General features: G+C 36.2%; 1 protein-coding gene across 2 annotated transcripts in view; it reads left to right on the top strand.

The window, feature by feature from the left end:
- The window catches only part of agbl4 (ATP/GTP binding protein-like 4), a 424,654-nt gene that overhangs the window by 23,638 nt on the left and 386,853 nt on the right, over positions 1-14,163 (top strand). For both annotated transcript variants that reach the window (XM_038281088.1, XM_038281089.1), the window contains exon 3: positions 10,838-10,962. In XM_038281088.1, the coding sequence (XP_038137016.1) occupies positions 10,838-10,962 (125 nt within the window). The remainder of the gene's footprint in view (positions 1-10,837; positions 10,963-14,163) is intronic.

The following is a 14,163-nucleotide window of genomic DNA, read 5'->3' as shown; positions in this document are numbered from 1 at the left end:
CAACTTCATTTTGTAGTTGCAGTCCAAAACAACTAGAAAATATATATATTCTCCGACGCAACAGCATGGGGGATACTGCTTAACTTGTCAACAGATTACAGCACAATGATACATTTTAAACGTCTGACAGACAACCCAGTAACAGCCCTCGTCTCATCAACGAAGACTCACACCCATAAGTCGTATCTTCAAAGATAGATGTTCAGTTTTTGTTATCATCATTGAAAAAAGGAGCGTCAATGAAATATTTTCGTCATCGTCATGGTTGACAAAAACAACACTATGTATCAGTCAGGTAAATTTGGGAATAACCTAGTCAGAGTTATCAGGTTAGAACCAAACATAACTTTGGATGTAACACATAAATTCCAAGTGTCGTGCTACGTTTTTGTAATTTTGTTTCAATGGCTTTCAAGCCATTAAGGAAAGTCTACAGTGAACAAATCTCCCAGTTTTGCCCAAAAATGCAACTATAAAATCTGCTCTCTGGTACGTTCTAAATTTTATATTGCAACATTGATCCTTTGGGGACACCATCTTATTGTTTTCTAGCAGAAAAACATTGCTGCATTATGGGTAATTCTGGTGCTGCGAGTTACGCATCATAAAGTTCTGCCTCCTGCGCTGTGATTGGTCCAGCCAGATGTGGTCGGTTTCATCTGCTGTGTACCAGTATGAATTGCACTGAGCGTAATTCATTCTGGCTGGCCAGGCTAGTGAAAATGTGTAGTCTCTCCAGCCATCTCTGACCCATTCATACGGGTATATAAATTTTGGGGGCAAGGAGATTCAAGATGGCTGAGGGTGCAGGCACACAGTAAGGCAGGTCCTGTGTTTTTACCAAAAAAAGACATATAATATAATATTGTATATTATATGTTCTTTCTTATATATTTGCCTGCCTAGGGACTACAGATGAAAACTAGCTTTGTAGCTATAATCCGGCATATTTACATTTGTTTTTATACTGATGTTCATTAATGTGCTTTGTCCCTATTCAAATAAATAAATAAATAAAAATAAGGGAAATTGGCGACAGGGAGGGTTCCTGTGGTGGGGAATAGAAGCCAGACTGCATAATAATTCCTTTCTGGAATTACGATGATGATGATTAATCATAATTTTGGATCAGTAACAGTGTGAGAGACAGGAATTAATGATGTGTGACTTTCAGCATCAGAGTTACCCATAAAGCAGTAGCATTTTGATTATGATTATGTGTGCATACTTGCTAAAAAGAACTAAGATGGATCCGAAACTAAATCCGAATTGCTGAGCCTACCTATAACAGAAATACAAAAAGGTTCATGAGTCGCTAAAATTCTGAAAGGTTTTCTTACCAGCTCATTGGTCTCCAGATCATTGACAGGGTAAGATTTGCCACAGTTCAATATTGAAATGTAACAAGGTGTTTGGAATTCGCACAGATTGCTGTTAGCTTTTTTTTTGTTAAATGTTGTCACATTTTGTGAGTGTTAATTTCAGAGCCTACTCACAAGACCACCTTGCTGCATTAATTGATACTAACTGTCTAGCTGGGCTACCAGCTACTCCCCTCACATAACAGACACGTTGGGTGTATTGCTGGTCAAACTCCAACAATTAACTACCATGCTACAACTGTAGCATGCTGTTACTAGCCAGTCCAGGACGAGAAAAGAGAACTCTAAAGGCACTCTGGAGCTGCTACTGCTCCAGAAGAGCTGTGCAGCTTGAAAACATGAGACCAGTGTTAATCCTCGTTTTGTCCCTTTGGTTATCATAAAACTCCTTTGTTAAAGGCAGTTGGTTTTTTGTGTGGAAATAATCCCAATAGATTTAAGGTAAACATTTTGGTCCACTGGATCCACTGCCATATTACTTATGCTATGCTGGTAAACCCTGAGTTGTGGCTGTTTAAATGTACGTTCATGCACATGTTTGCATGCTTTTGCAGCTGGCCCGGCTATGTGAAGACATCAGAGCAACACAGAGCGATGGTGTGTGGTGTCTTAACATAGTCCATCTTAAAAGATACCTTCAGTTCTTCTTAAAACAATTCTATAGTATCTTAAATAATGATATTTCACTTATTATTCCTTTAACTAAAGATTTGTGTATTATTTCAAAGGGACTGTGGATATTTTTTTCAGGGTTATGAAGAACTTAGTTATACATCAGTGTGATTCAAAACAATGCAGAACTTTGGGTGTTACTGGCCACATGTCTGCAGAGTAGGCAGCCCTGTAACCACTACGTCTATCTTACTGTGGAACAACTGGCTATTAGTGTTTTAATGGCCGGCCACATGAGTGAGTTCCACCTCCAGCCCGTGGCTGGCAGGCTTGCACTTGCAGTGCAATGATCCATCTGCATGGCAGAAACTATCCATCCAGTGGATAGCTACAGGCTGCAGGTTGGCCCATTGTGTAGAGTGAGCACGGTGACTGCTCCCACTTGTACCTCTATAATGGGATTATATTAGCCAAGTTCTTTTGCTCCCTCTTCATCCCTCTCATCTCTGTCCTCTTCTCTCACACACATACAGTACAGGCAAACACATGCACCTGTCTCTAATTACCCATGGGAAACCTCTGTGTACTGTATATCTTGGCCTTACCCAACATTGGCTGTCACAACTGAGCGTCTAACTCCTAATTGGTACTAATGCTAACCTGATTTTGCCCTTAATTTTGCAAACAAATACAAATCCTAATTTGTGAGTTACCAGTATCCAACATTTTAAGGGTCATTTGGCCCTTAGTGTCAGAATGGATACATTTTAAGTAAAAAATTGTGCATGCACTTATAAAATCTTACATGTCATTATGTGTCAACAATGTTATTTATCTAACCAAGCATCAGATTTTACCGTGCATTACTAAAGCATGCAATTTAACAAGTTCTATAGGTTGTGGCTCTGTCTTAGCTATAGTATGCATTTGCATCACCTCTAGAATATAACACTGCACACCCAATTTCATTCAATACAGTTAAATTCAAAGCTAATGTATATTGTCCATCCCAATGCCAAATTAAATGTTGTAGTTGTTGTTGCTTTACTGCAGTTGTAGATGGTGTCAACTTTTGGCCAGGAGGATATTGTTTAGTGGTTAATATTACATGGGCTGTGAAGAAGCCTCTGACTGAAAACACTCAGTTATTGTCAGAATCAGATAAGCCATACTGTATTTAAAGTCATAGGAAATCATATTTAAATGTCAAACCTTTCTGTAATATGTATATAAATGTACTCTTTATCAGACGATATTATCCCAAAATGTAGAAAATTTCTATAAAAAAAAAAAAATACTGTCTTAAAATCTGTTGTTTTTGTTTTTTTTGTTATCTTTCGTCAGCTTGTACACTTAAATTCGGCCAATCATATATCAACGGTCATCTGTCAATCAAATTCTTTGGTCATAGCCTCTTGATTCATATGTCGCAGCTAATAAAAGCAGCGGTTGAAATAAGAAATAAGAATCATTTACTTTACTTTTGAGTTCCATCCCAGTGTTCACGGGATGGAGGGGTGTGTCTTTGGCAGGCGTAGAGATAGATAACTGGCAGTGTTGCGAAGCAAGGGCTCAAGCATGTACGGCTGCAAGCCTTCTACTCCAAATGAAAGTTCTACTGCCCTGGGGTCCTTTTCGAAAGATCTTCGTCCCCACTTTCCTACTCTAGATAAAAAATGTATGACGGAGGAGACTCATCCATGACCTTCTACACAAAACTCCCCTCCTCTTGCATGTTTCTGCTGTCCATAGCGTTCCTTGACAGTGTGTTTTCTAAGAGACCAATTTAAGGACCTATCACAAAGTATAGAGCACACATGCATCACTCTTACATAATTATGATGCTTACCCCAGGATGCCAAATGATCAAAAATGAAAGTGAAGCTTATGGCTTTACTAACGGCCATACCAGTAAATATTTTACCTCTTGGATTAACTCATAAAACAATGAAATGTTAATCACTCATTTCAGTATGCTATTTTATGTAAAAAGAAAACAAATACCAAGACTGTAGTTTTATGGTGTTAATGGAAAAGAGAATTACCCATGGATGGATGGATAGGTTTCTGCATAACTGCAACATAAGCTGGTGAAAATTCTCAGTCAACCATGACTGCAACAGAAGGGAGATACATACTTTAATTACATGACAGAACTTGATTTTTCAAAGGAACCTCATAATTTTTTTATCTGATAAGGATTGCAATATATATAAAATATGATAAGGGATAGTCATTTGAGGATGATCTTCTATGAAGTAGAGTTCGAATTCAGCAGTTGCTTCCTCTGAAGGCAAGATTCCTCGCCTGATTACACCATAGCGCGGCACCAAGGCCTATTCGGATTTGAAGACTCCTCGTCATTCGTCCGAAAATGCAGCCTTCTTTTTGCCATTTTTTGAAGGACCTCCATGCCACAACTGTAGCTTGCTGATACTAGCCAGTCCAACAAGGGAAAAGCTTAGAAAGCCTTAGAAGGGTGGACCTTCTTGAATCGATAGCCAAACTCTTCCAGTCAACATGTAGCCATTGATCTAACCAGCAGATATTGGAATGTAATATGAAAGTAAATTAATAGAACTTCTGTTTTCTTTTGCTTCATACCCAAGAAATGAAAATAACTTCCCAGAACCACACATTACCACGGTAGATTTACCTAGGAAAACACAGGAGATATAAAAAAAGATACAGAAAGTACCAACATTTAAGTTTTAAAGTTTTTATTTACATCTTTTTGATACATACCCTTTAGAAATGACACAAGCATTTAGTAGAAATCTGAAATGCAATTTTGCCCATGGTTCAAAAGAGGTTCCAAAAAAATGGAATTTGGTTTGTCTTTGTCTCCCACAATGACGGAGAAACACTTACTCAAGCATGACATCAAAGCTTCAGGAGTGAAGGAAATTAGTGAACATGGAAAACTAATTTTTGCATGCTGTGTTGATGACGCAAACAACCACAAATACAACAGTATTTTTTTTTTCTCCTCTTTCCTTTTTTTTAATGGTTTTAAGGGTGTGAGAGGGAGTAAAGAAAGGAATAATCAGAGGAACACAGAGGATTTCTTTTCAGGGTTTTCCTCAAGGAGACCTTGTCAAGTGTAAAATCTTGTTTATATCCAGCAATTGTGCTGTGTTGGGCTGTGGCAGCAGGCCTAAGCTGTTCATTGAAAACCAATTTGTTAATGTCTAAATGCTATAGTAGTTTTCCCTCAAGGGTGAAGAATGATATTCAGCATAAACTGCCAAGACAGCAATGAAGAAGAATATCTAGAGAACTGAGCTCCAGAGGAATTTGTAAGAAATCTCAAACATAAAAAAAATGCCTTGTCTTAGCTCTTTTTCATCTTTTTTTAGCGCAATGTTTATTAGCTTCACTTAACACAATCTATCTGTGTTGTAAACAACAGCTGAGATATTTCTTGACAAATCTGATTTACTGTGACTGTCTCTTAAGACCAACACAGATTTAAAATAAAAAAAAATCCACTTTTATGAAGTTTGTCTTTACTGCCTTTCAACAAGATTAGCCAGCCGTAAATGTTAGTTAAATACTAAATGATATGGGATTGATTAAAAGGATCAGGCTACCATCCCACCAAACTGCTTGAATCTGGAGGTAGCCACCATAAAATTAAAACGTTGATCAATGGGGTGTCATATCCCTGCTCTCTGTGGGCTGAACATGTAATTCTAACCTTGGGACTGTGGCTATCTTTTACGTCAGGCCTCCAGCAACAAGCTCAATAATCCAGTCAGCCATGGCTACTGTCTGTTGCTGTCCATGCTACCGAATTTACAAGCAGAAGTAGTCAACAGTCTTCCTCCACCATCTCTAATATGTAGTAACAGACCTTTGATTTACTACTGAATATCAATCAAAACTTCTGAGAAAAGTGTGGAAATCAGGGGTCATCAGTGATTAATAGGTTTATGACAGGCATAACATAATTACTGTAGGTTACTTCAATTACACCATTTATTTATTTATCATGTTACATGCAAGAAGAATTGCTAAGTTGCAAATACTCTTTTTGTGCTTAAAGGTACATGTTCTATGATCTAGGTGAGCTGCTGTGAATCAAATTGTTGAAAAAGTTGGTTCTGATAGAAAGGTAACAGAATACAAAGCACATTTCTTTTTGTTGTGCATGAAACTACATAATATCAGCATAGCAGCCGGAATGCCACTGCTGAGTCCTATTAGTAGCAAATGTTTAAATGAAAATAAAGTGGAAGTGCAGTATTAAAAAAACTGGGATGAAACTGCCTTGTTTTAATTTGTTAGCAATTTTGTACACCATCAAGTGGGCCAACAATGTTCACATTAGTGTTACACAACAGACAGTGAAAGAAGGTAGGTTGATCAAATTGATCATGTTTTTTGTACATCATGTTGGATTCCACTGGAAGTAGTGTGGTGCTTACTGTATGGAAATGCTATGCTTGGAAGTCTTAAATTATATTCATACCAGAAAAGTCCATTGGTCTGCTTGTTTGGTCTGGATCAAATGCGGATTAAATTTTTTTCATTTGCTTTCGTTTGTATTTAAATTCTACTATTTTCACATGGGCTATAACTCATACTAAAGCCACTCATATAATGATCATTGCTCTTGTTGATAAGAAATGACTATGTGAAGACAGAGTAAATACATGAAAATGGTTTGCTCTGTCTGTGAGATGCCATAGGTGCCTATGTTTGGGGGGAGATTCATGAAGCTGATATGGCTTTTTTTTTCATTTACATGATTAAAACAACACAATAATATCAAATGTTAAAAAAGTCTCAATTTAAACAACAACAAAAAAATATATGAAAAAAAACAAGGAAAACAATATGGGTTGCAGCAATGCATGCATTTTATATGATCTCAAAGCATGAGTGTTGAATTTAGTAATGAATCAGCAAACGCATGCATGTATTGACAAATACCAATACAAGAAAAAAATGCAAATATTATTGGGGTTATTTTTTTGTCTACCTTTATTGTTGCAGCTAGAGTAGTTTAGTAAGCCAGCAAAATTCTATGCTGTGTGCATTTGGGTCAGAGCAAGGCTTGTATTCATCCCTCAAGCGACCTGTACCAGAGTCCATTTGGAAATCCACGTGAAAGAGTGTGTCTCAGTCTGCTTGTTTGGTCCTGATCAGAGTTTGCTGGTCTTTATTAACACCTTGATAAAAGGTCTGGGCCATTAGGGGAAACAAACTCTGGTCCACTCTGAATACACACAGGTTCGGCCATCAATGTTAATTTTACTTTGACATGGACCAAGTAATTTCCCTCTGGGATTATTAGAGTATTTCTGATTCTGATTCTGACCTACCTACGGCTAAAGACTATATGCAGCCTTTCATTGAAATGCAATTCTATGCCCTGGCCTCTTTTAGCAGGCAAAATAATTTCTTTACTAGTCTGAGGCACAAAGTAAGTCCATTTGCAGAGTTGGGGCCTTATGTGCGAAAGATTGAACAGCTTTAATACTGAAAGCGTGTGATATGGTGAAATTCCGAGGATTTGCAGTGCATAAAAAAATAAAATAATAATAATAATAAAAAAAAAAAAAAAAAAAAAAAAAAATATATATATATATATATATATATATATATATATATATATATATATATATATATATATATATATATATATATATATATATATATATAAATATATATATATATATATATACAGTGTTGGGAAAGTTCTCTTTCTACGTGAACTAGTTCAAAGTTCAGTTCACACATTTTAAAATGAACTAGTTCAGTTCATAGTTCATAATTCAAAATTTTGAACTAAGTTCACAGTTCCAAAAAATGAACTAGTTCATAGTTTTTTTTTTCATATATTGCTCACTTACACCATAGCCTACTGTAGAACCACAGACAGCAATTATTTTATCAGTTGTAACACTGAAACTGTGCGTCAGATTTAATCTTCATATCCAGTTTTGAATCCTTATCCAACCAGGGTTTACATTAGCATTGAGGGGACAGCATTTCCCCATTCTTACTTTAATGCTTTGTTGCTGTCCATTCACTTCACACTAGTAGCAGCTGCAGCTTTCACCCCTACAGTATATTCTCAAAAACATCAGGAAAAATGTGCTGCTTGAATGGTCTTTTTATGATGAATTATTAAAAGAAAAACAGGAAAGTAGTCTTTAAGGTGGAAATGTTTTTTTAATTTTAATATTTTTTTCCATTTGAAATTTCATTTCAGTACATACTAAAAAGGAATACTGGAATCCTGGAAAATTATACCAGGCAGGTTAAAGTGCGGATTTTTTTTACTGAAAGCCGGCGGGCAAAGTTTGCAGAGAAATGTAAGATTGTTGCCAACATCCTCACTGACCACCTGGTCATAAACCTGTTTTAAGTGATCATACTGCTGCTTTGTCGCCTCCACGGTCGCCTCCATGCTGCTGTGGCTTCCACGCTGCATTTTGTTTTGATGACGCACGCGGCTGTAGGCTACGACACTGGTAGCTGGTGTTGCCAGATTGGGTGTTTTTCCCGCTACATATTAAGGCTTGTTTACGGTGTGATTTAGCCGGGGTTTCGCCTGGAGGGCTCTATAGAAATTTGGCAACCTATTGAATGGAGTTGAACTGAGAGAGCGTGCCGTTCATAAAGCGTATATATATATATTTTTATATATATATATATAAATATATATATTATATTATTATATATATATATATTAGAACAGGCCATTTATCATTTAGTCTACTAGTGTTTGTTACACAGACAGACGTTTTAAATTGCTTTATAGAACCTGGATCAGAATAGAAAGGTATCTTGTATAATTTAGACTATTGATAAGTAGTACTTTTCTTTTTCTTTAAGTAGTAAATGCTGTTGTCTACTGTGCATTGGAATAAAGAAAATATTTTACGACATTTTATTCTAAATTGCATGATGCCACTTTCTTGTTTGGGTTAAATGTAGTAGAGCAGAGTGGCTTCCTTTTGAATGCATGAGAGTTCTGTTAGTTGACAGAAGGAGAGGAATCCCCTTTGACAGTGAGGCAGTTAGCCCATCTGTTTGTAATCATCTGTCTGTGTGCACAGGTCCTGCTGTTATGATGCAACCAGTCACCAGGTGGTCAACAGTACCCTGAAGTGCAGTTGTAAGGCAGCGCTAAACCTTGTGGCCTGCTCAGTGTGCTGGCAGACTTTACTATTTAGCATCTGCTAGTTTTAGACCAAAAGTTTTAATTCAAAATCAAAACAAGAAATCGGGCTGCTATCATAAGGAGGGTGCCGCATAGTTATTTTTTGGTGTGACCTCAGTGAGAAGACCAACATGTTTTTTAATACTTATTTGACTGTTCTTTTTAAACTTCAAAATCAGCCTGTAAAGATATTATAACTGTAGGAAGAGGGTACGCCCAAGCCTTGGAACAAAAATATAAAATCTTGATACCATATCGACAAAGAATCTGATCTTAAATATCAGCAAGCCATTAATACTATTTATTACATATAATAGTCTAAACTAAAATGCAATGACGAAGCAGCATATATCAATAAAGAAGGTCCCACTCTCACACTGGCTACAATGCAGCTTTGGTACAGGCCCCAAAGGGAAGCTAAACAAATAAAATTAATGTGTATGCTCACATCTTCACAGTGCAGGTGTGGTTACAAAATTAACAGACGATTCAGCAACAAGGACGTTTGACCAAAATGCACAGTGTGAGGGATTGCTGAAGAGTAAATGTCAAAATGTAAGAGTAAATCGTCTACGCAAGCTCATCCAGGAAGAGCATGTCCTGCAAGATAATAACTTGATGCAATGAACTGGTTTTCCTGGACAAAAACTTTGAACCAATCTGACTGTATTGTCTGTAAGCGCCATTAGATGATTGATGCTATATAAATAAACTGAATTGAATTGAGTTTATTCATCAGTGTATTTAACAGCCTTGTCACCCTCCTTTTGTTGTTCATTGTTAATGTTTTGTTTATTTATTAATAAATGTTTCTTTTTTGTTTGAATTGAGAACTGTAATTATTTTTTTTATCATTATGACCTTTTATGATGTAAAAAGAGGAAGAAAGATAAATATTTGCTCCAAGAATTGACCCCAAAATACCAACAGAGCTTATCAAAGATTGATTAGACTAATATCAAAATACTGTAACCGATATTGGCATCAGTCTTAAAAAAAACGACCAAAAACTCTACATTACAGCGTAGCCAAATTCACCCATGACTCCATCCAGATGTGCACACATTTCTACAAAAACATGGAGATCGTTGGGGAACTTAGGGTGGCTTGCCCAGGGACACATGCCAGAAGACACCTGGGATTGGACCTACAATGTTCTCATTGAAAGATAACCACTCCTTCAACTGAACAAAGGGTTAGATTTATTTAGCATATCTAATAACTACCTTTATTTACTGTATCATTGCATCACATTTGTAGATACAAAAAATTTGTCCTCTGAATTCAACGCATTCCACTTTGGAGCAATGGTCTGTCACTGGGGGGGGGGAGCATTCTAAGGGTCTTGTACAGAACCAGGAATTTCCAGCAGGGAACTTGCAGCCTTTTTATGACACACACTCCCTTCTCTAACAATGGCAATACCACTCCCTGAAAAAAAATTATTCTGTATTGGAAAGCTTAAATTGATTATTGAACATTTAAAAGAATAATTGGATTGACTTTCCATAAGATAATATTTGTTTACCTGATTCAATAAGTAATCTATTAAGTCATTCTGTAGGCTTCTAAAGCTGAATTGTTGAAAAAGTCAGTAACTTTTATATTTGAAAAATGTAGAGAAAAGTATTTTCTGCTAGCGTAACCTGCTTGTCTTTGTTTGCAGGGAATCTGGGCCGTGTAGACTACATCAGTGACTTTGAGTTTGACCTCTTCATTCGACCCGACACCTGCAACCCACGCTTCAGAGTGTGGTTCAACTTCACTGTGGAGAACGTCCGCGAGACACAGGTCATGATCGTCTCATGTGGTTCAGTCTTACCAACCTTGACTGTGATTTTTATGTGTGATTTTTATGTGGCCCTATCTATCTATCTATCTATCTATCTATCTATCTATCTATCTATCTATCTATCTATCTATCTATCTATCTATCTATCTATCTATCTATCTATCTATCTATCTATCTATCTATCTATCTATCTATCTATCTATCTATCTATCTATCTATCTATCTATCTATCTATCTATCTATCTATCTATCTATCTATCTATCTATCTATCTATCTATCTATCTATCTATCTATCTATCTATCTATCTATCTATCTATCTATCTATCTATCTATCTATCTATCTATCTATCTATCTATCTATCTATCTATCTATCTATCTATCTATCTATCTATCTATCTATCTATCTATCTATCTATCTATCTATCTATCTATCTATCTATCTATCTATCTATCTATCTATCTATCTATCTATCTATCTATCTATCTATCTATCTATCTAATGCAAATGAGCATCACTCACTACCAGCTATTCAAAATAACACAAAAGAATAGAATGTAATACTGCATGTGGAAATACTTTATCAGTCATCATTTAAGAACAATGAATGTTTATAATTTTCTATCTTATCGATTTTATATAAACATTATGAAATTGATAAGATACAAAAAATAAAAACATGTACGGCCAAATAGAAAGATTATATATATGAAGATTATTTTGTTTACAGTGAGATCTAAACGGTAGCAAAAGTCGGATCAAAATGTTTTTTTTAAACAGCCTCCCTCCAACACCGTCTAACAAAGTCCTCTGATTATTGTTGTAATGTCATAAATTGTGTTTAGGAAATCCAAATGAATTTAGTTTTTCCCTTGATCTGCCATTTCATTTTGCTGATGCCGTGTCTTCTCTCTGTGTATATATACTTGGACATAAATGGACTATCTCACTTTTTAATCCTTTTATAGGCTTTTTAATTCAACTTAATTTATTTATATAATGCCCAGTCATAACGGATGATTCCTGATTGCAATTCCAACCTTAAAAAACAGCGAAAGCTGATCAAATTCCCCCTACTTAAGTACTGCTACATTATTATTCTTAAACTGTATAAAAACCAAAACTAATTTTCAAATTCTGCCTAAGGCTAAAGTTTTGCAAAAATTTAAAACCTTGTAATTTGGAATAGTTCCATAGGAAAACTAGGTATACTGCATTGAAGTAAAGGTCACATTGTAATCGAAATGATCAGTGGTAAAAATTACTTGATTCTAATTCTAATAATTGGTGTTTATAAGTTATTTTAGATTAACGCAGATTTGGTCACATAATGCTATGTTCTATGATTCCATTGGAGCACTATTCAGTGACATTACACATTATGTTTAGAATAACAAAAGATTTCTTCACAGTGTTATACTCTTCACTGACCTTATTTTTAACACTAGCTGTCAAAATATTTTTTACATATTCTGCTGCCACTTACCAATGAGTTTAAAGTCTGTTTTTATAACACATATGGTTTCTCAGAATTTGACTGTTTTCCCCCTCAGTTCTTGTCACAGTTTTGAACCTGAGTCAGCCACTGGCAAACACTGAGGCTGTGATTGGCTGACAGAGCCAGTCACATGCCTCAGAGATACATTGCAACACAATACTTTACTTTTTTTTTGTTGCAGTATGATAAGGCTCACAATGTTGGTATTTATGTATAGGTAACAGCTTTTGCAGGGTTTGAAAAACAAGGGAGAAGAAAGACTGGCAAAACATGATCACATAAAGTGAAAGAACTAGTATAATCAAGATGGATTAAAAGCTGCTTTTACTAAATGAGCAAAGAGACATGACAAATGAAAAGGAAAGGGGGAAATAAAAGTGAGCAGTTGTGGAAAATCCAGCATTTTGTTGCTCCAGCTGTTCTTTTGAGTGTCCAGTCCTGCCTATCTGAAGCTATCAGGCCTATCAGCCCATCTCCGTGCAGTGCTGTAGTCAGCACTAATCACATTTTATGGCACTGAGATGAATGGAAGGCCTCAGCTCTGAGCAGCATTGATCCCAGGCCAGATAGGCCAGTGCCATCAGGCTGTAGCCCGGACTGACAGGATATTTGCTGTAAAGGCAAAATGACAGAAAAGCTATTGGAAAGAAACAGTGTAGGAAAACTGAAAAATAGCAATAATTATCTGATTCTGTTTTTTTATTATGTACACATATAAAAGCTGGAGCAAAGTCTAATGCTGCTGCAGTGTGATTCTGTTCCCACATGGCTTCTAACTACCTATTCTTTGTAGAAACTGTTTCTCATCTGTCCAAATTACTTTCTTTAAAAGGTCTTCCGTGACTTTAATCTACACCAGTAAAAAATGTTGCTGGTAAATACTGCCTTGCAATTTTTCTCAGGTGTGTTTACAAAACGTTTACAGGCAAATTAGATTTTTCTATATGCCTAGAATAATCAGAATACACATAAATCTCATTCACTTTAAACCAGAAATGAACATATGAAACACAGAATAAGCAGAAAATTAAACAGTCCAAGAATAATAGCTTGAATAAATAATCCAACCAAGTAGAGCTACAGTATAAGCAAGAGACTGTGCTATAAAGATATCAGTGAGTTCCAGGGAAGAACTGGGCTGTTGGAGTGTTTCATCCAGCTAAGCCTTGCTAACTCTCAGCTTGAGCCAAGGGAATGGGGAACAGTAAAAGCCCGTGATATTGGAAGTGAGATGGCCATTTTGAAGGAATGTAAGCTGGTGAAACAGATTTGGTCTGCCTCAATCAGCTTAGCAGCTTTGTGGAAATTGGCTTCACCGTAGCACCGGTTATGATGGGTGGCTGGATGGATGGATAGATGTCTCTTTTCTGTACGCTCTGCTTTTTTTGTGTTTATCAAACAACTCACTTACCTCAAAAAGCTAAGACTTATTCTGGTTAACTTTGTTGCAATGAGTGGAACAAACATAGATCTTTACTTTTAGGCAAACCTACATTTCAGTCCTGCGTAAAATATGATGTGGGCATACATTTTATATTCAGAGTAAGACACTATCTGATCTTATCCTTATTTAAATTGTTTGAGAATCCTTTTAAAATTCTGGTAGGATATTAATAAGATAAGAATTTGGAAAAGTAAGAACATGTTAGCCTGCTGCGGTTCAGGCATGAAATAAGGACTTCTGAATCCAATAACATTAAA

This window comes from Cyprinodon tularosa, unplaced genomic scaffold (assembly GCF_016077235.1).
Source record: "Cyprinodon tularosa strain WSP-4 unplaced genomic scaffold, ASM1607723v1 ctg167, whole genome shotgun sequence".
In the NCBI taxonomy this organism is placed as follows: Eukaryota; Metazoa; Chordata; class Actinopteri; order Cyprinodontiformes; family Cyprinodontidae; genus Cyprinodon; species Cyprinodon tularosa.
Note: the sequence above shows the minus strand (reverse complement) of the source record. Positions and strands in the feature narration are given on the sequence as shown.